The sequence below is a fragment of the Nestor notabilis genome, unplaced genomic scaffold, assembly GCF_000696875.1.
Source record: "Nestor notabilis isolate BGI_N333 unplaced genomic scaffold, ASM69687v1 scaffold140, whole genome shotgun sequence".
NCBI classification, from domain to species: domain Eukaryota; kingdom Metazoa; phylum Chordata; class Aves; order Psittaciformes; family Psittacidae; genus Nestor; species Nestor notabilis.
Window position 1 is genome coordinate 66,094 of NW_009911411.1, and position 26,474 is coordinate 92,567.

At 45.3% G+C, this 26,474-nt stretch overlaps 1 protein-coding gene across 1 annotated transcript in view; it reads right to left on the minus strand.

Annotated features, from left to right (window-relative positions):
* The window catches only part of AOAH (acyloxyacyl hydrolase (neutrophil)), a 67,601-nt gene that overhangs the window by 35,330 nt on the left and 5,797 nt on the right, over nucleotides 1-26,474 (minus strand). The window contains exons 3-7 of the mRNA XM_010014504.1: nucleotides 18,045-18,140; nucleotides 13,683-13,743; nucleotides 12,478-12,577; nucleotides 5,160-5,219; nucleotides 552-622 (exon numbers count right to left, since the gene is read on the minus strand). Of these exons, the coding sequence (XP_010012806.1) occupies nucleotides 552-622; nucleotides 5,160-5,219; nucleotides 12,478-12,577; nucleotides 13,683-13,743; nucleotides 18,045-18,140 (388 nt within the window). The remainder of the gene's footprint in view (nucleotides 1-551; nucleotides 623-5,159; nucleotides 5,220-12,477; nucleotides 12,578-13,682; nucleotides 13,744-18,044; nucleotides 18,141-26,474) is intronic.

The following is a 26,474-nucleotide window of genomic DNA, read 5'->3' on the forward strand; positions in this document are numbered from 1 at the left end:
CACTTACAAGATGCTCCATGTTAATCAGTCCATTCCCAATAAAATCCTGCTATTTTCAGTTTCAATCAGATGAGCAAGTTAAGTCTTGGCAGCCAAATCAGTCAAAACATACTGTTGATAAACCTGATTTATTCTTAGATTCGCTTGTCTCCTCCTCCAAGTCACTGGAGTACAATGAGTACATTGGCAAATATGCTTTAGGAGTAACAGCCCAGCTGATGTCCTCAACCTTCCCCAGATGGGGTCTGCCATCCACCCCACTTCCTTAAATACCTTGAGATTCTACTAACACTGTGCAACTGCTGCTTAGGTCCTGTTCCCCACGGAGTTACATAGGTGCTGGTGGCCTTCCTGCACTGAGCCATGGGCTCCCCCTGAGGAATCTGACTTACCTGAAACTCTGCGCAGCCTCACAGATGCTACCTGGAGAGTGGTTTTATGAAGGAACCCAACAGAAGTAAAGTAAAGCTTTGTTAACTGAGGAGGATTCCTGAAAGAAGCAAATGTACCATGTTCTGTTTCTGGTTAAGGAGTGAAAACTTCATACATACTATTTAATCTTCTCACACAGGTTAGCCAGAAGAGGAAACGCACATACACTTGAGAACCCCACGAAGCTTTTCTGGAGGGGAAGAAAATAAAAGAAGATGGATGCATTAGTTCATAGAGGTGGCGTGGCTTGGGATATTCGGTGTCAGTAAAGCCTAAAGCTAAATTGTGTATTTTCTGCCTAGAAACATCTGTAAACTCCAATGATGCATTAACGATGCTACACGTCACCCTTAGAATTTAGACCTGACGCAGCAGTCAGCTTAAGGATTTGAAATGAACATTTCACAAAACAGCTCCTCTTGGTTTCAAAAAGCTGTAAAATTAAAAAAGAAGCTCCTGTGAAACTGCCTCTTGTGTACCCAAATCATGTTTTCATTCTTTCTTTGTAAAAACTGCAGTTCTTGTGTTAGATAAATATGATGCTTTGTGTGAAACCAGCGAAAGCAACACATTGTGGGCCATGAAGCTGGTTCCTGCACATTCGGGTAGGGTGGATAAACTGAAGGTCAGGAAAAGCCCCAAAGAGAGGAGAAATGGAGGTATCCAGCACATGCACAGGATGCCCCTGATTTTGTTAAGGAGATAACTAGATTTATCTTGTCCAGATCAGCAAGCTGTAAAACACGGCTGCTGCAGGATAAACTCTTTCAGCACTAGTAGACCACAGCCATGGGCTAATCCTGTTGAGTTTCCAGGCAGCCAGGAGGCTTCAGAAGCTGAAAGAGAGCTTCCTAATGAATGCTCAAGTCACAGACACATTGCACTGCATCGGCAATCAGTCCTACAAACCTGCTGCTCTAATCTAAGTTCAGGTGGTCTTTAAACTCTGAGGACATTCAAGTGGTCTATAAATACAGAGGGCTGGTTGGTGCAGTCTAATTAACTGTATTCACTAAGGCTGCATTCAGCATGTAAATGTGGAGCAGATGAGCAGATGGGCATACTCATAACTTTATGCAAAGAAGGGTAATTATTTATGTGGCCATAGCGTTTAATTGCTCTGTCCTTGGACCAACTTCCTTGTGTTACACACTTTATATACACAGAGGAAAAAATAAGATGGTCCTTGCCCTCAAGAGATTACAACCTGAATCTAACATAAAACAAGGCAAGGGTTGGATACAGCTCAGGAGAGGACAATAAAAGGCTATTGCTCACCATGAGGGGCAGTAATCCCAGCATATAAAACTCTGATTGACAAAGGAGAACTTTGAGGCAGCACTGCAGGGCAGTGAGGCAGTGGTGCCACGATGCACAGGGCATTGCCCCGCAGCTCCAGGGAAGGCAGGAAGGTGTTTGCTTGGGCAGGTTAAGAAAGGGTGATGGAGATGAGGGTCTCACGCTGCCAAGAGCAGGTCAGCCACAGCAGTATGTCGTGGCCAGGATCTCAATGTGGAGGGGGCAGCTGGGGTAGCAAAGAGCCCCTAGTACAAAGGTGGTAGCCAACAAGCAGCAAGGTGAAGATGAAAAAGAGTGGAACCTTGTGAGGGGCACCTGTAGTGGAGCTGGAGCTCTAAGAGTGCACTTGCTGAAGGGTGCAATAGGGAAATCAAAGGAGGGGAAAAAGGAGGAAAGTTAAGGAGACAAGAAACGAGAAACCTACTGTGGCTCCAGCCGCCCTGCACTCTTCCCCATCCCAATGGACCTCTATAGTTAAGCTCCCTGCCAGCCTGGCTGCATCAGGGCTATGCCCTGAAGCACGGCAGGGACACAGACCTGCTCTTTGCTCCTGTGTGTGCATACGGACGTATGGCCAGCTAGGCAGAGGGGAGAGCTGCCCAAGCAGGGTGCCACTTCTACTCAAAATGCTTTGCAAATACGCCTTCCCGGAAAAGAGGAAACAAACCACTTCTCCCACCTCCTCCCAGTGGGACTGATCTTGCCTATAACAGCACAAGAGGCTCTTAAAGCTTTCCATCAGGTTAAGATTTGCAATGTCTTTATTTGAGCTCTCAGCTTTTCACTTTGGGCTAAGTAACGGCATGCAAAGCTTTTGAAGTTAAGGCACCTGAAGCCAAAAGTGCACCAGAAAAGCGAACTACAGGGCTTGCAAGAAATAAACACATAAATAAACCCACTTTTAATTCTGCTCACTGGCTGCATTTAAAGTCTACCCTTTGCTGTAAGGAGAATAAAACCTTTCCTGCCTTTTTCTCAGCTATGCATTTGGAAATGGTGGCTGAATCTCCGTTAGTTTCAAAGGAAAAGGCTATCCTGCAGCCCAGACACTGCCTGACTTCTGTGGGAGCAGCTGGCATGATGATGACCTGGAAGTGGTGTAGGCACCACAGAGTCCTTCCCAGCAGAGCCAGGCTATGGTTGCAGTACATGCTTTTGGGAGGAGATGGTTATACCCCTGTAGAACATGACTGGGTGGGCAGGAGACTGGTTTATACCCCTCTCTGCCTTGCAATTCCCTCAGCTCCCTCCATGGTTTCCCACTTCTCCCACTAGCAGGCTGTAACTTGCAGGCACTCATGATGTGGTTGCAGGCACGGTGCTTGCTCTCATTACATGCTACAGCCACGACTCTCTTTGTCATTCTTTCACTGCTGTTGCTCCAAGATGCTTCTTAATATCTTCCCCCATAGGAAAAGTTACTGCTAGAGGTGCTCACAGTGATTGATAACACCAATATTTTATTCATGGCCTATTAACATTCCCTAATTACATTTCTGTAATTATTTTAATTGGGTTTGAGAAAAAGAATAGTAATGAGCCCCTAATGCTTGTTGGTGTTTAGTTGAAGTCATCCTCCTTGGTTTAAGCCAGTCGCTCACAGATGGTTCACTGCTTCTAATGGATGGAGATATCTATTAGATCTGGGGGGGTTGTAGCCACTTTCACTGAACCTCTACATCTGGAAAATACCTTCTCTTTTTCTCACACCCACAAGAATCCTAAGACATGCCCAGCAAATACAAAGGCCTGGGAGCCAGACAGACCTCACACTGTCATTACCAACAGCCATAACCACACATCTTTGTATGCACAGTCACACAGAGCTGCCAAGCAAAGATGGGCACAGCTAACTTGCAAGAACCTCTTTGGAAGACTTCCCCCAAACATGCAATGGGGAAGAAGCAACCAAAATAGCAGATACGGGAAGAACGAGGGTATATAATTTGATGTTTCTGTCTCACATGAGCCAGAGGTGAATGTTTTTCTCTCTCCACCAATGTGGATGCAAAGATGCCCCACCACTCATTTAAAATAGGTTTCAGCAAGGGTCATTACAGGAAGCATGCTAAAATAACTGCATGAGAGGCCCAACCAACCACACGATGCTTCTTTTAATTTAAGCTGACCTGGCACTGTGCAGTTACAGAGGTTTAGAAATACACTGATTGGAGAAACCCAGCTACGACCTTGCTGCTTTTAGCTGGGACACAGCCTGCTTGTCCCTCCTGCTGGGAAATGGGCAACTAGGAACAGGAAGGGGCAAGGACAGAGAGGTACAGGGACACTGAGCAGCTTTGAGGATATGGGAGAGTAAAGGCAAGCTGGAAGGAGGCTGGAAATCTCAGGCCATTGGTAGCACAGTGCTGAATAGGGAGGAAAATGACTAAGATCCTTCCCGTTGCTGTTCTGCGGGAGCTGAGACCCATCTCTCTGGCGCATTGTTTATTTCCCTGGCTTGGCAATTTGGCAATCACCCAAAGCCTAATTAGGAAACTCAATTTTCACTGTTGTGAATAGCATCACAGTAAGGATTCGGCAAGAAGCAGTATCAATAATTTCTTCACAAACAGCTAAAACATTTGCTCTGCATTAAGTGCCTGAAGACAACTGGAAGCAAACTGTGGCTGCGCTGACTCATGAAAGTGAACCCAGCAGAGTAAAAGCTGCCCTTCCCTTCTCAGCTGCCCTTTAGAGATCTGAGAAGTGGTGGAGGTGGAAGATTTCAAAGCTTAAGAGGCAAAGGCAGCCTCCCACAAACAGAGGGAAAACACACAGCATTTGCATTCAGGCTATTGCTTGAGTTTCAGGCAACCCCAAAGTGCAGTCATTGTGCTCTAAGGCAGTGGCCCAGTGAATGAGGCTCCCTCTTATACACAAGGGATGACAAAGGACAAGGAAGGAGCATGAAAGAAAGAGGAGCAACAGTGAACACTGCAAGAAGCTTGAAGCTTCTCTGGGTGGAAGAACAAAGGGAAAGGCTGAGTGGGAAACTCCTGCTTTTGGAAAAAGCCTGTATCTGCTTGTACCTAGTTTTAAGGCTGGCTGCTGCACCAAAGGCAGGGTGGGCTAGTCCAAGTGTGAAGATAAGCTATGAAGCTCTCAGATGAGATCCTCAGCTGCTGCACGAGTTTCAGACGTAGATTTATGTCTGGGATGGATACAGACAGCTATCCCTTCTCTACAAGCAGTCTGCGTTTGTTGTGATCTCTTCTCCTGCTCTCCCCATACTTTCGTGCTTCCTCTCTCTCATCTTCCTCTTCTTCGCAGTATCACCTCCTAGAGCCTATCCTACAGCAGGCAGGAGTGAGCCAGCATTCAGTTTGGTGCCCATCAGGTGGATCCACAACCAGGCAAAATAAATGAGGACTCACTCCTGCTACAATGCAAGTACATTGTGAAATACCCCGATGCCAACGATTTCTTACCAGGTCCTTGGAAGTCTTCATAATCCTTCGTGCTTTTCTTATTGCAGTACTCAGCCCAACCTAGGAGAGCAAACCCACAATAAATAAAATGAGATCAGCCTCACAGTACCCTACCAATGTTCCTCCCCATTTCCTTTCTTTCTTTTTTGTAATATATCATCTCCAGCACAAAAAATGATGTATGAGTCCACAAACTCATCATCAGTTACATTTCATTGGACTAACAATCAGTTATCCAGTCACCCCCTAGGAAACCCCAGTTGCAAGAGTTTATTTAGTTTGCTCCAGGGCATCATTTATTTCCTGAGGGCCAGATCAGTTAAAAAGCTGAGATTCATATCCTGACTGCTCTGTGTGAGGCTTACACTTCCTAAAGAACAACCCATCCATTAGATGGCCAAAAGAGGATTATATGTGCAATGTCAGTCAGACTTGCTGTGGAAGGGTACAGAGGAGACATTTGGTCTTACACGGATAAGGGTTATACTCTGCTGAGGTCCATCCCAGCAGGGGAACAGCTGGCACATGGGAAGGTACAAAGCAGGGAGCAGAGTTTGGAAGGCAAATCTCCTGCTGAGGACCTAGGAATGTTAGTTTTCATTCTGGGAATTCGTGCCCCGGAGGGAAAGCTCTTGCTGACAGTGGCAAGATTGTTGTTCTGCTGGGTCCACGAAAACCTGTGCTGAAGAAACATGTGGGGGTTCCTTCACAATGAGGAGACTTAAATAGAAGAGTGGGAGAACCATCACAAGAAAAGGCCTTGGAAAGGCATCCTTACCCCGAGGAGAACAGGCTGGTCATCGTAGGGCCATGACAAGGAAGTCAACTACTGGTCATACCCCAATAATTCCTTAACTCCCTGTACACCACGCTCCCCCAGGGAGCAGAGGGGCACCATCTGTGAGTGTGGATGACAGCCAGGGACCAGCACTGCTGGGAGCAGGAGGACGGATGGTGCAGCAGGGCTGGGCCTGAACACACCCCAACAGCCTCTTACCATGGCCAAGCACTGCCAAGGTCCTGCTCTTGAGCCTTCCTCAAGGCTCTGCCATTGCAAAAACCTCAACCAATACATTTTTGCAGCCAAGCTGGTCCACAGCCCTGCATCCTGCCTGGCTAAATGCCAGTGCATGGGGAGTAAGCAGGGACTCCGCAGCATCAAGGGACGAGTTTAACCCCTGTCCTTAAGGACTTTGTCCCGTACCACAGCACTGAAGGACCACACTAGTTTTCCTGCCACAAGGACTCTTCCCACCAGCGTGCTCCCCCTTGCTGCTCCACTTTCACTTTTGGACAATATTCATCCATCTCAGTCCCGTATGTTGTTTGTCTTGCATTTATAGTAGGCTACCTTTGCAAACAGTCTTATCTGCAGGGCAGCACCTATGTGATGGCCTCTGTCCTTCCCCTCAGCACTTGGCATGAAGAAGACTGAAAATACTGCCCATTCGCCCTCTTTCAGAAGGAAAAACTGCTTTGGGCATTGGTAAAAAAAATACAATGAAATAAAAAAGGAGATAAAAATCAATTACTGCTGAAAACATTTCGAATGGAAAGAAAGATCCGGTGCGTCACAGGCATGTTAGCACTTTGTTTCTGATCAAAACTGCAAGTGAGGACAAACTGTTCTGTCTGACAATGACCAGTCCCTCCTACAGCCCGGCCTGAGGACACAAGTGCTAGTTGCAAGGGAAAAGTTCAGCACAAGTTTGGATTTGCCTGGCTAGAGCTCCAGGAACTCAACATGGGGGGAAAGAAGTTATGCTTTGCCAAGCGGTACTATTAAAGCATTTGGAGGAGAAAAAGAAACTATCCCTTGAGTGACAGCACCTTCCTGAACAGCGGGCATGCCAGCTTGGAGTATTAAAGCAGCATACATTTGCATTTAAAGCAACCATTGCCAATGTGGTTTTGACTGGGGGTAAAATTTAGCATGTCATTATAATTGGGTTAGGCAGTGATCAGAGCAAATTAATTAACTGTGCTATTCAAGGGTCAAAAATTGATATTGAATAATATAAAGGGATAAGGAAGAGTAAGCATAAGCAGCAACCAACACAGACTTCTAAGTTACTGGGGTTTAATGTATGTGTCATGCTAACATATGTGCTTAATCATAGAATCATTGAATAGTTTGGGTTGGAAGGGACCTTCAAAGGTCATCTAGTTCCAATCCCCTGCCATGGGCAGGGACATCTTCAACTAGATCAGGTTGCCCATAGCCACATCCAGTGTGGCCTTGAATGTCTAATTCATTGTGTCTATAGCCTTATAAAAATCTGGGTATGTCACAAATAGAGGAGAGATGCTAGGAATGAGCCACTGATTCCTAGTTTCTTCCCCTGGGCAATTGCTGTCCCCTGAACCCAAAGATGCATCTTGCATTTGTCATAGTTACGTTGTACATTACCAGCTGCTGTCATTTCTGCAATAAAATAGATCGAGGGATGAAGTAAAAGGCTTAAAATGGAGCACGAGGGATGAAAAGTCTCCAGAGAGGTAGGATTTATCAATCCCTTTATGCTGGGCAGGGAAGGAGAGACCTTTCTTGCTCTCAGCAGCAGAGCACGGGGAATGCACTCTGCAGACAGCTACAGCGATATTGCACACAGAGAGCAGGAAACAAGGGAGGAAAGGCTGAATTACCCCCACATGCAGAAAATGCCCTCTATGGAATTCTAAGGGCAAGATCTCCCACTGCAGTTGTTACTGCAGCCCGGACTCCAGGGTGAAGTACACAAGACACTCACACCACAGATGGGGCTGAGGACAGGAGTGTCACTGGGATTTCATTCACTGCCTTCTTCCACTGTTCTCCACAGAGCCCATGTCTTCCCAGTCATGAGTTTTTTGCCTGCAGATCTATTTGTCACCATAAACAAACACACAAAGCAACTCTAACTCTCTCATTTATCACCCTTGTTAGCCAGCTCTTTCCCAGGAGAGCGGATAGTTATAAAATGCTCCTATTTTCCCTTCTAACTCATTTTCATCATCCTTTTACCAGGAGTACACAGACCAAGGTACCAAAATGCTGCAAGGCTTGTTAAACAGCACTGGCAAACTGAGATTTGTTCTACAGCTCCCACCTTTCATCCTGCAGAGTCTGTACAGCGAATCTTTACAGTCGCATGGGACAGCCAAACCGAAGGATACATATTTGGATGCGAAGTATGCATCCAAATACTCTGGATGCAAAATAGGGGCCCTCTCTGCAAGCCCAGATCTAAACCAAAGCCTGACTCCATCCTTTCTCTTCCCAGGGAAATTACTCTGACTTCTGCTCATTTTATACCCCTTGTTTCTTTCGGTCTTGGCCTCTGCGTGTCCTGGATGAAACATTCTGATTTACCTTTTCTAGTTTGCCTCTGCAAAACAGTCAGAACCCACAGTGCTTCCTTGTCCTTACACTTCTGTGACCGAGACTTATTTGCTGGGGTCCTGCCTGAGGCAGCCTCTGCTTTGGTAGACACAGCTACACACAGCACCCTGCTAACCCCATGCCACCCTGTTTCCTTTGGGTTTATTTGGTGGAAGGGTGAGGTTGTGGGGTTTGAGGTCTGGGGGTTGTGTTTCGGTAGATTTTAGCTGTTTCCAAAAAGAAAGGCTAAAAGGAGGGCATTTGGCTCCCCAGGACCTTTTTGCTCTTTACAAATCAGTGAAAGACCTGATGGAGGGGACAGGAACAAGCACGAGTGCTTGAGGCAATGGCACTTCTTTTGGAAAGATAAAATGACATTAGAATAAATATGCATATTTTTGCTCATGTGAGATGACTCCCAGCAAAATCCTACTACCGGAGATTAAGCTGAAACCTGCAGCCACAAGGTCTCTAATAGTCCAGAGCATAAAAGTGATGGGGAGCAGAAGAGGCAGAAAGAAGAGTACAAGCTAGCTCCTTCTAACCATTTAAGAGATTGCCAGCAGCAGGACCCCAGTGCTGAAGCTGAGCCACTATTCTGGCCCCAACAAAATCGATTAGAGTATTGCCATTTAACTGGACAGCCCAACTGGCTTAAAGCAATCTAGAGACAAGGTGAGAATAGTCTTCTGCAAACCTGCTTGCTCCCAGGGCCAGAAAGGGCACTTGGTAGGCAGTAATCTAAAACCCCTCAGCGTCTTTCAGCCCTTTTCTCTCACTAGAGGAATGACTATCACAGGAAGTCCTTCACCATTTGAGCTGATAAACCTTTCTGACTAAAATCATCCTAAAGCTTGGATACCTGTAACCATTGTTAGTGCTCTGGAGTGGTGCTGCAGCAGATATAAAGAGTAGCTGCTGTTGATGTAGCTTAACCACAAGGTATACTACAGTGGCTTTAGCTACTGCCCAGTTTTCAGTACCTATGGTAAGCCTACTTCTGGTGTGCTATATGGGTCTCATAGGAGGTCATTCTCTCCCTCTACTCTGCTCACATGAGACTCCACCTGGAGTACTGTGTACTGTTCTGGTGTCCTCAACATAGGAAGGACATGGAGCTGTTGGAGCAACTCCAGAGGAGGCCACGGGGATGATCAGGGGCTGGAGCACCTCCCGTATGGAGACAGGCTGAGAACATCGGGGCTGTTCAGCCTGGAGAAGAGAAGCTGCTGGAGACCTCAGAGCAGCTTCCACTGTCTGAAGGGGGCTACAAGGGTGCGGGGGAGGGACCTTCATCATGGACTGGAGCAATAGGACAAGGGGTGATGGGTTCAAACTGAAACAGGGGAAGTTCAGGTTAGATCTAAGGCAGAAGCTCTTCCCTGTGAGGGTGCTGAGGCGCTGGCACAGGGTGCCCAGAGAAGCTGTGGCTGCCCCATCCCTGGCAGGGTTCAAGGCCAGGTTGGACACAGGGGCTTGGAGCAACCTGCTCTAGTGGAAGGTGTCCCTGCCCATGGCAGGGGGTTGGAACTGGGTGAGCTTTAAGGTCCCTTCAACCCAAACCAGTCTGGGATTCTATGATTCTGTTATTTTGCTTCCTGACTTGCAGGACTCCTCAACGTTGCCACCCTCATAGTAAGGGTAGAGGAGAACCTCTTGTTGGACAGTCAGGATGCAGCGCGAGAGACCTCACTTGCCCAGGTTGGATGTTCTCCTCTAACTCTGCACTTGAGAGCATCGCCCTCGGTTCAATCAGAGCAAGACTTTGTATTCATAGTTAGAGCCAAGCCTCCTAAAATAATGGCAGGATGCTAATGGCTCCGGGCAGGCTGGCAAAAAAATCACTTGGGCTAATTTGTCAGAGACCAGGGAAGTCTGTAATATAATGCACGTATCATTTACTCAGCTTGCGGTGTCTCCATTATGCAGATAGCTCCCAAAGCCACTGAAGCAGGGGTTCTTCTTTCCTCAAGACACACAATCTCACTAGATCAACGTCACAGGAGCAGAACAAAACAAACTACTGACTGAAAAAGCAGCTACATGTTGATATTTGCCACCTTCAAGGCAATTAAACGTGAACACTACACAGCCTTATAAGGGCAAGTAACTCTACATTTATTATAAGTAACTGTATTTATTTTACTCCCTTTGCCAGTACAAATCTGATGCTAATCCTGGGAAAATGGGCATCCAGAAGTCTAAATGAATAAACAAAGTACCTGAGAATCAATACAGTTGAACAAACCAGTCATTAGTATTAAAGTCTTGTCAAAACATTTGGCAGGGGACTGCGCCAACATTTGCGGGTCATATACCTGAAGTGATCAATCAAAGTACAAACCAAAGGAGCACATGTGAGGTAACCTGCATTTTGTGCATCTGCGTCTCTGATTGTGTATTAATTCTTTCACCCATAATTCATCTTTACTCAGCCTGACTTGTCACAGAGTTACTGCGGGCAATTTATCAACCCCTTGAGCATGAACTCTAAGCACTGCTCTTCTCCTCCTATCTCCCGCAGCCTCCTCGCGCTGTCTCAGGGCATCGGGTGAGCTAAACAGGAGAGAGCTGTGGACAGAATTCCCTTATTCCTGATGAGAAACAAATGCACCTCGACAGAAAGGGATTTTACTACCACTTGGAAGGGAGGAGGTTCGCTTGAGCCACTCACTCAGAGGGATTCTCCAGGCCATGCACATGAGAGTCCAACTTTTGTTTAAAGAAGACACCCAAAAAAGCCCCTGTTCCCAGACTCATGGGAGGTGGGTGGAAGGACCCATGAACTGTTCTACCAGACGCAGGATTTCTGAAGGAACCCACTTGATGAAGTGTGGGCAACATCCTGGTTGAGCCAAGTTAATGTGGGCCCTCTCTGCTGCCTGCACTCATCTCCTTTCATTCCTGCCTGGTTGCACACTTACATATCTCTATGTTGGCATAACATGGAGCATAGTAGTCATATGGGACATAATGTTACTGCCATTCATGGAAGGCAAGTGTTTCTTAATATTGACAGAACTAAACCCATGTTGGAGCTGAACCACAGCTCGCCAGAGCCCTTAAAAAGACTCTGATTTCAATAGCTGCTGGATGAGGCCCTCTGTAAAACACACTATGCACACCTTTAGAAATCAAACATGTTCTTCATCCACCCAGATGCAGGGGAAAAGGTTTACAAAAACAGGTGCCTTTGTGAATCACTTGCTTTTTAGCACTGACAGACCAACCACCATCACTCACAGGTTTTAGTGTGACCAGGGTTTTGTGATGACTGCGGAAAAATACCCAATCCACAACCAGAGAAATCCCCAAAATCTGTTTAAACACCTATGAAGACATGTATGTGTCCAAGTGACAAAGGTCTAGGACATACAACCAAGTTACTGTGGGGTAGCAAGTACCTGTACATCAAAAAAGGGAGGGTAACTAAGTATGTATCCAGCCTGTGGCAAAAGATTATGCATGTTAGCTTAAACCTCCTGCATTGCAGACTAATCCGAGTCTGATAGCCCTGCATCCACAGTAGATAACTAGAACCTCCACGGGCTGCTACAGCAGATTAGGCAATGCGGGGATATACCACCGTGTCACCCATGCCATGGTGGTATAGATGAACCCTGGCTGAGTACCTGGTTTGGGGTTATTGTGCAATAAAGTGTGGGCAAAGTGAGATTTTATTTTCCCTGCTTTTCTTCTCTGACCCAGCCTGGCACAAGAGAATTTAGCCCTGGAATCCCCACTCTCCAACAACCACAGCATTGATGGTCCTCGCAGCTCATGTGTGTTATGTTCCTTCCCTTCAAACAGAAATTTCCCCAAAGAGTCCACGCTCGGGAAGTTGAAGTTCATTTCCCAGACAGTGGACGTGCACTGGAAGCCCCTGGACCCCTGAGTTCCAGCTTAAAAGACCTTCCACAGTCAGTGGCTTTGAAAAAAGGTGGAAAACCAACTCACCTTCGGAGGACTGTAGAGACGACAAAGCGGTTGTCCTGGATCCTGTTTACACAGCTTCAAGGAATGGCAGACCACATCAGCATTCATTTCCCTGTCTATGCTGGAGGAAATGGTGCATAAACAAAGACTATAATGTTCTTCGGGGTGCTTGCAAGTAGAAGCTATTTCCATGGGAAGCTAAATCTCCCCGAAACCAAACAATAACCTCAGCTCTCTTCACTGGGGCTCGTAATCGCTTCGCTGCTCAGTACAGTGCTGGGTCCTAACGATTTTCTGCCATGGCATCCTAGTCAGCATTTAACACTGGGTCCCAGGATGATGAAAAAGCACTGTGCTTTATATACAGCACCTGAATCAAATACATTATTATTGCTCTGTATTTTTAATAAATCATAAGTCTGACAAAGATTTAAAGGTTGAAGTTAATGCATGCGCAATTTGGCACATAGGTATGTTCAATCATTAACTCAAGAAAATAACCAGAAACCCTTCAAAGATCCTTAACCTTTAGTCACCAAGCACTACTGCGAGGACTGCTTCTTGCTTTTTTGGGATACACCTCTGGGCTAATCAGGAATTAAAGGAAAATGTGTGATTATAGCACTGCTTACTCCTGTAAGCACTTTGCAGTCCCTTGGCTAGTTTTAAAAAGACAAGTAAAAACCCTGGGGAGAAAGCAGGTCTAGCAAAAGCTCTGTTAATTAAACTAAGGACTTTTAAAGGGGAATAAAACGACCTACATTTTCTTGTTTTAATCTCTTACATTACTTAGTAGGCTTCCCCAAGAGTGTGTACCAAGGTTGGGGCTGAGAGCATGGAGGGGTTGACAATTAGAAAGTTTGATTAAAGGTAGAAGGGAAAGCAAGAGCCAAGTGTTACAGCAGCATGACTGCAGAATGTGTCTCACACACATGGGTTATTCAAATTCCTCCCTCAGCCAAACGAGCTGAATTTCAAAAGGTAATTACATCAGGTGGGCCTGATCTGAGATTCAAATGGGAGTGTGAGAATGGTTACCCGTGGCAGCCTGTGTTTATTCGCTCAGAAAGAGCTGTGCCAAATGCCAAACCAGAATCACTCTCAAGCACCTCTGCTTTAATAATAATGATGTGATTTCAAGAATGAAAGCCCTGCAGTTCAATCCAGCAGCACATCTGTACGTGTCAGGAACAAACTAAGACCGGAGAGGACACAGCAATACTTACAGCTCAGCTATGTGTGGTCCATAAAGTTCAGCAAGTACGTAACAGAAACCTTGCAGTTTCTCTAGAAAACACAAATTTTTTGTAACTAATTGAGCATGGTGAAAGTGGTTTTATAACAGTCAAAATAGAGGAGGAGTTGGTTCACTAAGGTGAACGCTGTTTATCTTAGGAGAATGTGTGTGAATTTACAATCTCAGCAAAGCACCAGAGAATGGGAAAACATGAAGTTCTAACCTTGCCTAAAACCCTTCTCTAGCTTTAGGCTAGAGAAGCCACATGGCAAAGACTAAAAAGGGTTACTAGTATCAGTTAAATGTTCCCAGTGTAGCATCACGGAAATAAATCCTACGTGCTGCAGCATCTTCTAAGCAGTTTAAACAAACTGCTCGGTAGGTTTGCAAGAAGAAAGAAAACAAACACATAAATCAAAGTGCAGAAAGGGATGTTGGGCTTGATGCTACTGCTAGAGCTGCCTCGGAGCTTCTGGGGGGTTGTGAGAGTTAAGAGAATATGCTTTATGTAGAGTAGGAGTTGCACAGGAGTAATTGCATTCAAACAAATATTTGACACCTTTTGCTTGGCTTCCTTTCAGTCTGCAGCCGTGTGCCTGTTCAGGATGCTGGCTTAGGTGGCTTGCTTTAATCCGGGTGAAGCATGCTCTCCATGCTCTCCAGAGACAGCTCATACCAGGTTTCTCTAAGGTACCATTGTAAAAACAGAGTGGTCCCCACACCCAAGCAGACACTTGGGGGTCTGAATACTGGTACACTGGTCTGACAGCTCCCATGAAGGAAGACTGAGTGTTCCTTGGCCTGAACAGACAAGGGCTGGTTAACCACACACGCATCCTGCAAGGGAAGTCTCAAGCCTTGTTTCGGCGGGAGCTGTGTTTTGAGAAGTCATGGAAAGGCAAGTTCATACAAGTGCAGCGACAACAAACTTGCAGGTCCTGAAATTCCTGAGAGATGTTGTTTTCTCTTGCACTTCCATTATCCAGACAGGTAACTAACTGCACTCGGGGAGGAGAACGCAGTACGCTCATCTTCAGAAACACCCAAAGCAGCTGCTTCCCTCCAATTTTGGGCTGAATATTCCATTTTACCCAGCATCAGGACATGCCCAGGGCAGGGGGTCTGCTGCATACCAGGAGAGTGGGTTTGCTCTGGGGAGGGTACGAAGCCTCACAGCACTGACTCCATCAGTAGGCATGGGTGTGCTCTCACTCCCACAGCTCCTGTCCTGCCAGGACTGCAGACACCCTGGCTGGCAACCAGCACCCAGGAAAGGAGGGCTGGGACCAGAAGGGCAGAGCAGGGAGTGAGAGATGATACCCTCAGCGTATGATGTTGCAGACAGCGTCTGTAACTACGATAGCTGATTTTTCTTATCCTATGCCAGGTGTTTTATTTCAATCAAGTTATTAGCTTCGTTTCTTCACCTCCTTTGCCACATAACTACTCTCTATTGGCTCTTTAGAAGCAATCTGCAAGTTAAAAATTGGTCTCCTGGCTAGAATTACATTCTATTCTTGTTCACATAGAAGGAAAGACATCACAGACATCAATAACCCTGCGTTAGGTATCATCGCTGATTAAAACTCCCCCTCCTGAGGCTTACCATCAAGGCACCTGGCTAAATATAGGAGACTGCAGGAGAAGGTGGCTGGCTTCCCCAACCCAGGAGGGGAGGCTGGGGAGCTGATGTTGCGGGTCTGCTGGTCACCCTGATTTCTAGGCACTGATTTCCTTCCTTATGCATAGAGGAAACGTGGCATGTGACTACCCCACAGTGTAACAAATAGCTGGTAAAAAGAACAGCAATAACATAAAATTATTCTTGAGCACATATCTTGGAAGACACCGATGCCATTCAGGCTTTAGCTTCCAGCAAAACAGACCCAAACCACAGGCAGTGTTTATAGAACTCGCCTTCCAAGCCAGCCTGCATTCATGCATTCAAAACCCTCCAGCTCTGCTAACACACACAAGGCAAAGTTATTACAGAGAGAAAGCTCTGCTAGGAATAAGCTGCATAAGTCAGAAAGGAGGGGAAGAAAGAGAGGGAAAATGATGAGCAACTTCGAGTGTTCAGGGGCAAGAGAAGACCTTGAACCAAACTAAATGCACAAAAATCTACAGAAAATTTAGAGTATACTTGCTTTGGCCCTGCTTTGGGCGAAAGAGATCCCCTGAACTGCCCTGTTCTTACATGACTGTTGTGTACACAAGACTGTACAAGCTACTAGGAAGAAAATTAACTCTATCCCAGCCAAAGCCAGGACAATGATAAAACCCCAGAAGGTTTTCCTCTACAGCTCCACAGTCCTAGAAACACAAATTCTGGTGTTTATCCCCTGAACCTCAGGGGATAAATATTTGCAAGAAAGATGGTATTCATCAGGATGCCATTTCCACTTGAGCTCTGTGGTGTTTACACAGCAGTGGCTGACACAGAGGCTCAGCGGCAATGCCAGAGGCAGGCGGTCTCAAAGCACATTCCAGGTACCAGGCACCTCTGTTTCATCAGGCAGCCTGCCAGCGTCCAGGCAAACATCCATCCTTGCTAACATTTCTTACACCATAAATCTGCCCATTTCCCCAGACCTGGCCTTTCTGATTGCTCAGGAGCCTCCTTCACTCACGGTGTCACTGTTCTTACTTTCATAGGTTTATTGGCCTCGTCGCCTGAATCACACACATTAACTACTCTCTTTGTTCCCATGTAAGTAAGGGTGCAATTGTGTCTTCTGCACAGCCTACAGGGATTGAGTGGGATTGATGGGTACTGAATTTTTCTTTGTTTTTCCCTATTCCTGAACATCATTTAACTTCACTGAAGGCTTGATCAAGCCCCAGCTTGATCGTAATTGAAATGATAGGAAGCCCTTTAAAAAACCACAGAAGTTCTTATTCCCATTTTGGCCTCAGGAAAAGCCCCATTGCCATTAATACGTTGCTGTCATTCTTGCTGCAGGCATGTGTATAATAAGGAAGTCATTCCTTCAGGTGAATGGCATGGCTTGCTTTAGTAGGTTTGCTCCTCATGAGCATCGTCTATTGTTTCAAGCTGCAAGAGGCAGCTAGGCTGCAGCGTTCACCTTCCAGAAGAGGATAAATCTGTAGCTCTCACAAAATCCATAGGATTTTTCACTCCTTTCAAGTTCAGGGCCAGCTTTTATTTCTGCTGGGTGTAACCACACATCTCACAGAAGGCAGCTGGATTATGCAGGTTTAACTCAATGGATAATAGGATTTTACGTGTGTAAAGAATGGCAGATGAAAAGAAATATCTTGACATGTCAGTGGAACAAGGTCCACTGAGTGAATCACGAGCACAGAGCTAGCATGTCATATTTTAAAGAAGAAAATTGTATTTTAATAACAGGATCAGTGCTTCTAATTGCAGCTTCATAGTTGTGTGCCTGTAATTTAAAACACTGAGGATATGACTTATGGAATAGAAATCTGATAAGTGTCATCCTATCAGTGAATGAATCCCAGCAATTTCCTCCCTGCCCCAACCTGCATCGAGAAATCCCCTCTTGGAAAGGAGGGAATTAATATTCTGCATGCATCTTCTGTGAAACTACGGTCTACAGAGCAAGATGGTTTCTCACAGATACAATTTGTGAAGTCCTATATAAACAACTTTTAAATGAAGAATCCTAAGCTGTCTTTTTACATTTATAGCGTTAAAAAGATATCATGAATGTGAGATCTAGTTACTTAGTCTCTGAGGCACAACGCTATTCTGGCATTCCAACCATTCTCTATTTAGGGATGTGCATTCAGACAGCTAAGATCCTTTGGGCAGATAAAATGTGGGGCAGCAAAAGGGGAGGCTACACGTATTCATATAGAATAGCTACTGCTTTTGAAATGTGTATCATCAGTTACATTTCAATAGCTTTTCTGTGCAGAACAAATGCTCACATCTTCTATCTGTCGACCTCAGCTCGTTTTTGAGATTCTACAACAGTGGCTTCCTAGACCTGCTGAAAACATTTTCATCTTCACAGCTGCTATAAAGATCCATAGCAGCAAGAAAGAGGAGTGGTTGGGCATACACTGAATCTATTCTTAAACTGCTAACAAAGAGACAAAGCGGAGAAAAAGGGAGGGAAGGGGTCTGTATGTCTTGGCCCCATTCACTCTAACTTTGGGATGAAATCCCAGCTCTAAAGCCATCTAAGCCATGCCCTGACTTCCCTGCAGATAACACCTTGCTATCTTTCGGCTCCATTCATTTGAGATGCTGCACGAGGAGTGGATAAAGCCTTTTCAGGCTCCACGTGTGAATTTTTAATTAACAGAGACATACAGCAGAACCAACATAACATATGGCATATTATGGGATACTTACCAGGTATGTAGCTGCAGAGCCTCTCCACGGCTGCCTTTACTGTACTGTTGTGCCACTGTGCAAGCTGTTCGATTACAGACACCACAAGCACACACCCTTCAAACAAACAAACAAAGAGTGAACACAGCTACCTGTGAGGTCTGATGGAGCACCCTGTGCCATGGGAGCATCTCAAGCATTGTTGGGCATTTCATTTCTTGAGATGCTCCGTGGCAGATCAGCGTCCAAGGGATAAAAATACCCGTGAATTTCAGTCTTTACTCACAACCCGTAGGTTATCACAGAGAGGGTGCCAGAGGAGTGCACAGAACAGCCTGGCTTTTACAACACTGGATGCTGCTCCTGGAATAATGACTTCCCAACATTTCAAGGATGAACCTTAGGGAGCCACTGTTACAGCTGCCTGCTTGGCCACCTGCTCCCTCGTTACTTCCCACAAGAAAAAGGACACAGGTCTGCACTTGATGGGATTTCTACACTTCTCATCACACGCCACACAGAGAGCTAGCACAAACCAAACGGGTGTGACAGCCTGCAGAAGAGATGTCACGGGGCAGACGTATGTGCTGAGCACCGCAAAGCACCCCTGGCATCAGCTCTTCAACCACTTCCCTCTGAAGCCCAGCAGTGTTTGGCATGCACAGGGCTGCTGGGCCCAGCTATGCATTCGCTAATGCCTAAATGTCTCTCGAGTTCACTCTGCTCTGCTTCTGTGGCTGGAAAGGACCCATTCCCCACGACCTATGAAGCTGGTTATTTCTCATCACTAATCTGGGGGTGAGCAAGGCTAAAGCGCAGCTGCTCCTTGGACTAGCTTTGGCTGAGACCCAAGACCTTGTATAGGGAAGTATTTCTTGAGCTGTGCAGCACTTTATCTCTATTTTCTGGGATGAAGTAGGTTCGATATAATCCCCACACAGCAATCATTCAAAATCCACCTGATGGCCATGAGTGGTTCGTTTCAAGTGGGTTTTAAATTGCTGTAGGCCCAGCACTGTGCTCTGTCTCTGCAGTGGCTTCATCATTTTACAATGAAGCCGTGTTCGGTGACTCCAGTTCTGAGCAATATAGTCTCACCTGAAAGCCAGGGTGAGATCCCAGCCTGTGTAACAGAGCTGGGTATCCCAGGCAGCCGGGAGACAAGGACACTGGTTTCCAGCAGCGTGAATAAAGATTTCTCTTTGAAACCCCTGTAGCTGAACCCTGTTTCCTCCTCTCTGCAAGAAATCTCAGCTCTCAGGACTTGCTCTGGCAGCCTAGAAACGGAGGAGAGCTGCGGCATTTGGACGTGGCTGCAGATCCACCTCTAACCAAAGCTCAAGAGCATTTAGTTCAGGTTTTCAGACTGGCACAGCTCTTCAAAGTGAGGTTTTCGATTCCTTCCAAACACCGCTGCCTCTGTGCTATTAAATCGAAGTGCTGTTTTCAGTGTAAACAACTCTGATGCTCCTATGGATTAAGAAGCAAGTCAAAGAGGAGGCAATACAATTGGATCTTGCTGTAAGACCAATATCTTTTAGTTTTCTATTACTTCTTCTACCCCAAATACAGTAATCCAGTGGAAATTACAGTGAACTTGCCACCTTCTTCTGCAGGGATAAAAGCCCACTTCTCCATAGTTATTAAATGAAACGCTCACTCCAAGTCCTCTGTGGGATGATTTATAAAGCATGCTAAGAGCCACTAGCTCCAGTCAGCCTGGTAGAATAGGAGAATAAACAGAGGCAGATAAAACCAAGAGAAGACCCTGAAGCAAGTCATTCCTTCTGTCCTCTCCCTCCCAAACACAGCCAGAGGCTAGCCCGAAGAATTAACAGGTAATTAAAACACAATAGCTCCTAAAGAAGAAGAAGAAGAAGAAAAAAGTAGAATAATAAAGACCCAAACTAAAACCAAAGGGGACATCCAAGCTGGAGGGCAAAGCATGCTCAGGAGTTGTGCCCAAAGAACAGCCCAGGGCCACCTGGTCCCTGTTTAACCTCCATCACCTAGTGCTGGGATGGTGGTGCACAGCCTGGAAACATACCTAAAAGGCATTGCATAACTTCATACTTACAAGGCCATATTATTAACACACACGAGCAACCTACAGCCAACCAAAGCTACCCTTCCCCTGCTTTCTATGCCTGTTTTATTCATGAAGATGGAGGCTCAGAAAAATCAAATGACTAAAATGATGTTTAACCACAAACCCACGTATTCTTGCTGCGCCTTTCTTTCTTCTCTTACCAAGGTCAGGCCTTCATCAAACAATCTTGCTGTCTAGAAGTCAGAAAGGCAGTAAGAAGTCCGAGCAGAGAGATGGGAAGGAGCTAGTCCTTTGTTTCGTTTCTAAAGGAGGCAGCTTTTGTTGTTTTACCTCTCATTCTTTCCCACTGGGAGCTTGAGGAAGCTATAGAGGAAAATGCTTCAGTGGTCAGAGGGGCTGGGGGAGCAGACAGTCCCCAAAGCACAGGCTGAACTGGGCACAGTTCTGCCTAATGATTGGTCTCAGGGTAGGAGTGAAAAGAATCTCCTCTCTCTGACTCAGATGTTGTCCCATGACTCTCATTTTCTTCTCACCTCCAGCAGAGTCGATGCAAAGGAAGAGGCTTATGGGCAAACAGCCTGAGTGCTCGAAATCCAAACAGTTGGGCTGAGGATAAAAACACTCCTGGCATTTCCATTTCCTCTCTTACACAAGAAGACAGGCTCCTCTGAAGATGTGAGCTTCTCGCACTTGTCAAAGTACCCTGTTGGGTGGGGAGGGAATAGCTATTTTTGGTTCGGCTCAGCTGAATATAACCAGATTTCTTAATCACAAACAGAGCCATGCAGATAACCCTACTCATGGAGTGGTATCCCAGCAATTCAATGGAAATTCTTCACGTTGGTAAGGCAGACGATTTTGTGTCTGACAAACAAGGCCCAAAGAGATATTTGCTTCACATGAGAATTAATGGAGCCATCGCTGGGTTTGTGCAGTACTTACTGCAGTAGCTGGGACTACTGAATGCTCTATGGCTATAAATAATAATAGCCTGGCTACTTGGGAAAAAGCCAGGCTCCACATTTTTTCTGGATAAAACCACGCTCCTCCCAGCAATTCAGTTTTATCCTCTATGAGAACCTATGTCCTGCAGGTAAAACCTCAAAAGATTAGTGTCCATAAATGAACTTTATCCTCACTCCTACTACAAACCTTTCTTTTAATCATACATGTCATCTGGAGTTAGTGGCAGAAGAAGAATTCACTGCTGGCTGCAGCGTAAGAGGCACTACCCTCTAACAAAATGAAGTCTCGCTGCACACCAGATATCATCGGAAGCACTAACCAGTTATCATAGCCTTTAATGGGTCTTAATTCTGCTGGCTAAGAATGGAAATTAAGTAGTTAGCTAAAAAAGGACAGGGGGAAATCAGCTGTCTTGGGCTGTAGAAATATCACTGCTTTAATTACATACGCTGTGTGCAAGATTATAAACTTTTTAATACTTTAGCATCAGTAGAAAAGCACTTCCAGATCTGGCCATTAGCAGCTCTTGCTTGCTTTTTTAATTTAGCACATATTTAGATGTGATTTATTTCTCATCAGGAGCTGGGCACATACACAGCAATGCAGATTGGCTTCTTAATTAAAGGTTAAAAGAAGCTCTAAATCTTTTACAGTCGCACATGATTTTCTTTAGAAACATGTTTCCAGAAATTGACTTTGCTGTCTCACCTCAATAACAGGTTTCCTTGACAGGCTGAAGGATGTCTTCTCTGGAAGAAATTCACTGGCATTGTAATGCCTACCAGCCATTAGAAACTAGACTCTGGCATTAATAAAATGCCTGTCTCTTTTAGAGATAGTTTGTCCCATCTGCTATTAATTTCTGAAGAGATAAGAGAAAACCATAACCATTTTGCTCAGCAGCAGTAATCTGCAAACTAACACGTCAGGAAGTACTTTTCTCCATGTAGTGTGTAATAATAAAAAATAGCATGTAATAATAAAATGACATTTCCAATAAGCTCAGGGGAAAAAAAAATATCACATCCTGATAATAAAATCAGAGCTAGAGAAATTTATTCCCTCGCTGTGAAGCCTCTGGCAGTTTCAGCAGACTATTTAACTTAATCCACTTCTGCCGCACACGTTTGAAAGGCTCTATAATTAGAATTACACCTAGGGATGTCAAGAAGTGGCTGGGTAGTGAAAGCTGCCTCTCTTAAGTTTCTGATCTGTAGTTATATTTGTCTGAGTAAAACTCCGTTAAATGGGATTCCTGGTACCTGGCACATCCCCCTTTGCCATCCTTTGCTCATGTTCCTGGGTGATGGGGATCCTTTTTGCCCCCAGCCAGATGGCTGTACCCCCTGGAGCATCAGGAGGAAATAAGCCCCCAGAAGTGGCCTTGGACATAAATAGCTCTCAGCCAGCCAGGCTGCAGTCACCCTGCTTGCTCCTGGTGGAGCAGGAGCCTCACGTGGTGAAGAGACAAAGTTCTGCCTCAGATACCTGCCTGCACCAGTAAGACCCTGAATAAATGAACCTGCCTACCACATTCCTGGTTTTATAACGTTCTAAGATGGAGGTTTTCCCAAAGTACAGTCTTCACTTCTTCCATTTAAAGATGACCACAGGCTCCAGTGCATCTCTTAAAGCCTACAGCTGAGGAGCCCCCAGAGCCTGTCTACAAAAGAGGATACCGCTACTCCCTGTGCAGATGCTGTTGGCCTGGTGCAAAAACACCTCTTTCCAAATTCATCTCATCCAGTTCCAGTTCAACCTGGAACAAGACATTCCGGTTTGAAAGAAGGGCATTCATGCAGGGAGCTAATAAGAAATCAGGTTTTCTCCTCTGAGATGGGGACATGCATGTGGGCATCCTAGGGGTAGGCAGACCATGGACATGCAAAGTTACAGTACAGGAATGTTTGCTTTTTCATTATATAGTCCTTTCCTAATATGTCCCAACACCCATTTTGCCTACTTAAAGGGTTCTCAGCACTGAGCTGACACTTTCAAAGAACACCCCTTTATAACCTCAAGATTTCATTCCAGCATGGAAATCCTCAGCTCAAGTAACATAACTGTATAACGCCAAGTTAGGATAGTTATTTTCCCACATACAGCCAGAGGAGTCATTGCTTTGAAAGGTAATTTAGAAAGGGATCTGACTGGAAAAGTCTTTTAACTCTGACTTTGCTTCCTATTCCATTTACAGTATTTCATAGAGATACTGAAGTGGTGGAATATAATTACAGGTATCCATACTCAAAACTGCTGGCATACACAAGACCTGTTTCCCCTAGCTTTGCTAAGTGTTATAAAATACCTTGGAAATGCTAAATCTTGGTACACTATAACAAAACCTGCTATTGGGCATACAAGTATATATAGCATATTCCCTAAAGACATTTCTGAAATATTAATGTCAGTAGAGCAGTATTTTGAGTGCACTGTAGCTCTGTAACAAACCCAGCAAATCCTGGAACATCAGTTACCATTTCTGTTGCTCCTGCAATAGCAGTGAGCCACTTCAGACCCCTAACTTCAAGAGCTCCATTCATTGTTCTTTCCTTAAGACACCCAATGACGACTCTGATACAGTTGAGCCAGCACAGAAAATTCAGCTTGCATCTAGTGGAAAACTCTGGTATCCATACCTGCCAGCCAAACGGATCCCTCCTGTTCCCTATGTTACACTTTAAAGAGCTCTATTTAACAAAATCTATAGCCCCAGGCATTTCCAATGGAAATGCTTCCTATGTTAATTAATAGAGGGAGGAAAAAAGGTCTATGCATGTGTGCCATTAACTTATTTTCCTTCTCCAAATCAGGAAAGAGTATTAAAAATTTCCTAAATGGTGGCAGAGGAAGTTAACGTAACAGGACAACTTCATCCTTGTAGCAAAGGTTTGACCACTTGAAGATTCTGAATGCACAAAACTTGTTTCAGATACACAGTTCCTAAAATACACTGAACATGACTGCCTTAAACATAAGAAGTTCTGTATAGGGCTAACATGAACCAGAGTGGGAAACACACACACCGTGGCAATCAGCAGCCAAAAAGACAATCCACACTAAATAAATAAGATTATCAAAGAGAACTTATACTAAAGGCAGGCATCAGTAAAGTAAAACATACAAGACTACCCATGTCTACAAATGCACGTATGAATATATATGATTGTGTATTTAGACACATATACATGTATATATGTCGGTATGCTAAGCGCATCTTTTTATTGTGATCATTGTATTTGCATTTTATAGTCATAAACATGCAGTAAGACTTGGGGTGATTTAGAAAATGAATTTTTTCACCATCAGTTGCTGAAAAATATGAATAGTTGTAGAAAATACTCCTATTTTACTAGTTGCTTTAGTATCTCTAGTGTGCTCCTTACATGTCTGCGGGTTTTCTGTCCAAAGTATAACATAGAGAAGAATGCTATGGGAAAAATTGCCACTTATTACTGCTCATCAGGCCAAATTTTGCTGCTGAGTAAACTGAGCAATGCTGGTGAAGTGAACAGAGGTGCGGCAGCTTAGCAGCTAGCTGCTGTAATCAAAGTCCACTCCCAGCCTTCCAGGGTAAAACACATTGTGGTGCTACAGTGATATTGGGCATGACCTTTATGGAGAACTCACTGAGCTGTAAATTATACGTTCTGTCATGGTGCCTCCCCAGACAATATGTGCACAGCCACTTTGTCTGAGTGCAGTTATTAAAAGCCTCCAAGTCCATTTTGCATGTTCCATTGTGGGAAGTTATTGGGAACTCCAAACGCTCCCGGTCCTGCTGCGGCTCCGCAGGGCATATCTCATCCCTGCACTCACGCACAGCTAGATGGAGGCAAACTGTTGAGGACATCAACTGTCACACGAATCAACACAGGTAGAGGTCGGCATTTTACACTGTTGGGAAGCTCTGAAACATTCGTTCTTCAGTGGAATCAGAGATGAAAATATGTTTCAAAACCCTGTGTCATCATGCACTAGGAATTATGTGCTCATGGGTGAATGGAAGAGGTGACCCACGAAGGCTGCTGAGAATGGCATTATATCGAGCACAAAGCTGGGGAAATCTGCTTCCCCAGCTGCTGACCCATAGGATCTCCCCTCGTCTGGGGAGGTGGCAAGGAAGATGGAAAGCACTGTGGTCTGGCTGTATTGAGTGCTCTCTGTCTAATCGCCTCCTCCCAAAAAGGGCAGTCAGAGTTAATCACCTAAAGAGCAGGGCAGCCTGCTGCTGGGGAGAACATAAATACACCCTGCGGTCTGCAAATGGGTCTTGTGATTACAGCCCAGAACCCGCGAAAAGCCAGCCTGGAAGAAATCATCTTACACAAAACTCTGCCCTAGCAGTTGATCTCTGGCATCTCTACCGAAACAGAGTACCCTTTGCCCACTAAATTAAGGACCTTCACTATGTGACAATGGCACAGGGTGCCCAGAGAAGCTGTGGCTGCCCCAGCCCTGGCAGTGTTCAAGGCCAGGTTGGACACAGGGGCTTGGAGCAACCTGCTCTAGTGGAAGGTGTCCCTTCCCAGGCTGGAACTGGTGGAGCTTTGAGGTCCCTTCCAGCACAAACCAGGCTGGGATTCTATATCTAACCTGTTCTGAAGGGACAGGGTAGGCACAGATCTGTTAAGATCTCTAATGAGGTCTTTTACAGCCTTCTCAGGAACTGATGGCAGTGCTCACTACCACTACCATTATGGAATTCTCTTCCTAAACTGAATGTCCCTACTGGTATTCATTTCTCTTATTTCTTGTCATAGCTTTTATAAACCTGGAGAGTGGATCACCCCTTTCATGTTTTCAAGGACAGACATGTCTTTTCTCAGGTTTGTCTTCTCTAGACTAATTAACTCTAATTTATTCAGACTCTCTTTGTAGCTTATGTTTGTTTTTCTCCGAAACCTCCTGTCACTGTGCATCATTCTTGATACACAGCCCCAAAAGGGAAGGCAGAAATTCCTCTGAGGCTTTGTCAATGCTGAGAAAGGTAGTGGGTTACTTCACATGTCTTGCAAGCTAACTTCTGTTCACACATCTTGGTGTGCACAGTGCGTGCGCTCTTCATGACAGCATGCCATCATTGTGCCACTACAAGCCCAAATGATCTTCCCTAGGGATGCTACCCAGCCACTCCTCACCTGCTATGTGTGTCACTGACTGTTTCTGCTGCAGTGCCTTCAACATACTGAAGTGATCTTTTCTGAGGGTAAGTACTCCAAGTTGTCAAGATTGTTCTGAATTTAATCCTGCCCTCCATCATACTTGCAAACCTCTTCAGCTTTGTGTGAGCTGCTCATTTAATAGCACACTATTTCATTGTCCTGGCTAATGAGAATATTGAGTGATAGTCAAAACACAGGTCCAATAAAGACCTCCTTTTGTACATCCTTCTGGTTAGGGAGCGAGCCACTTGTAATTACCCTCTGAACAAG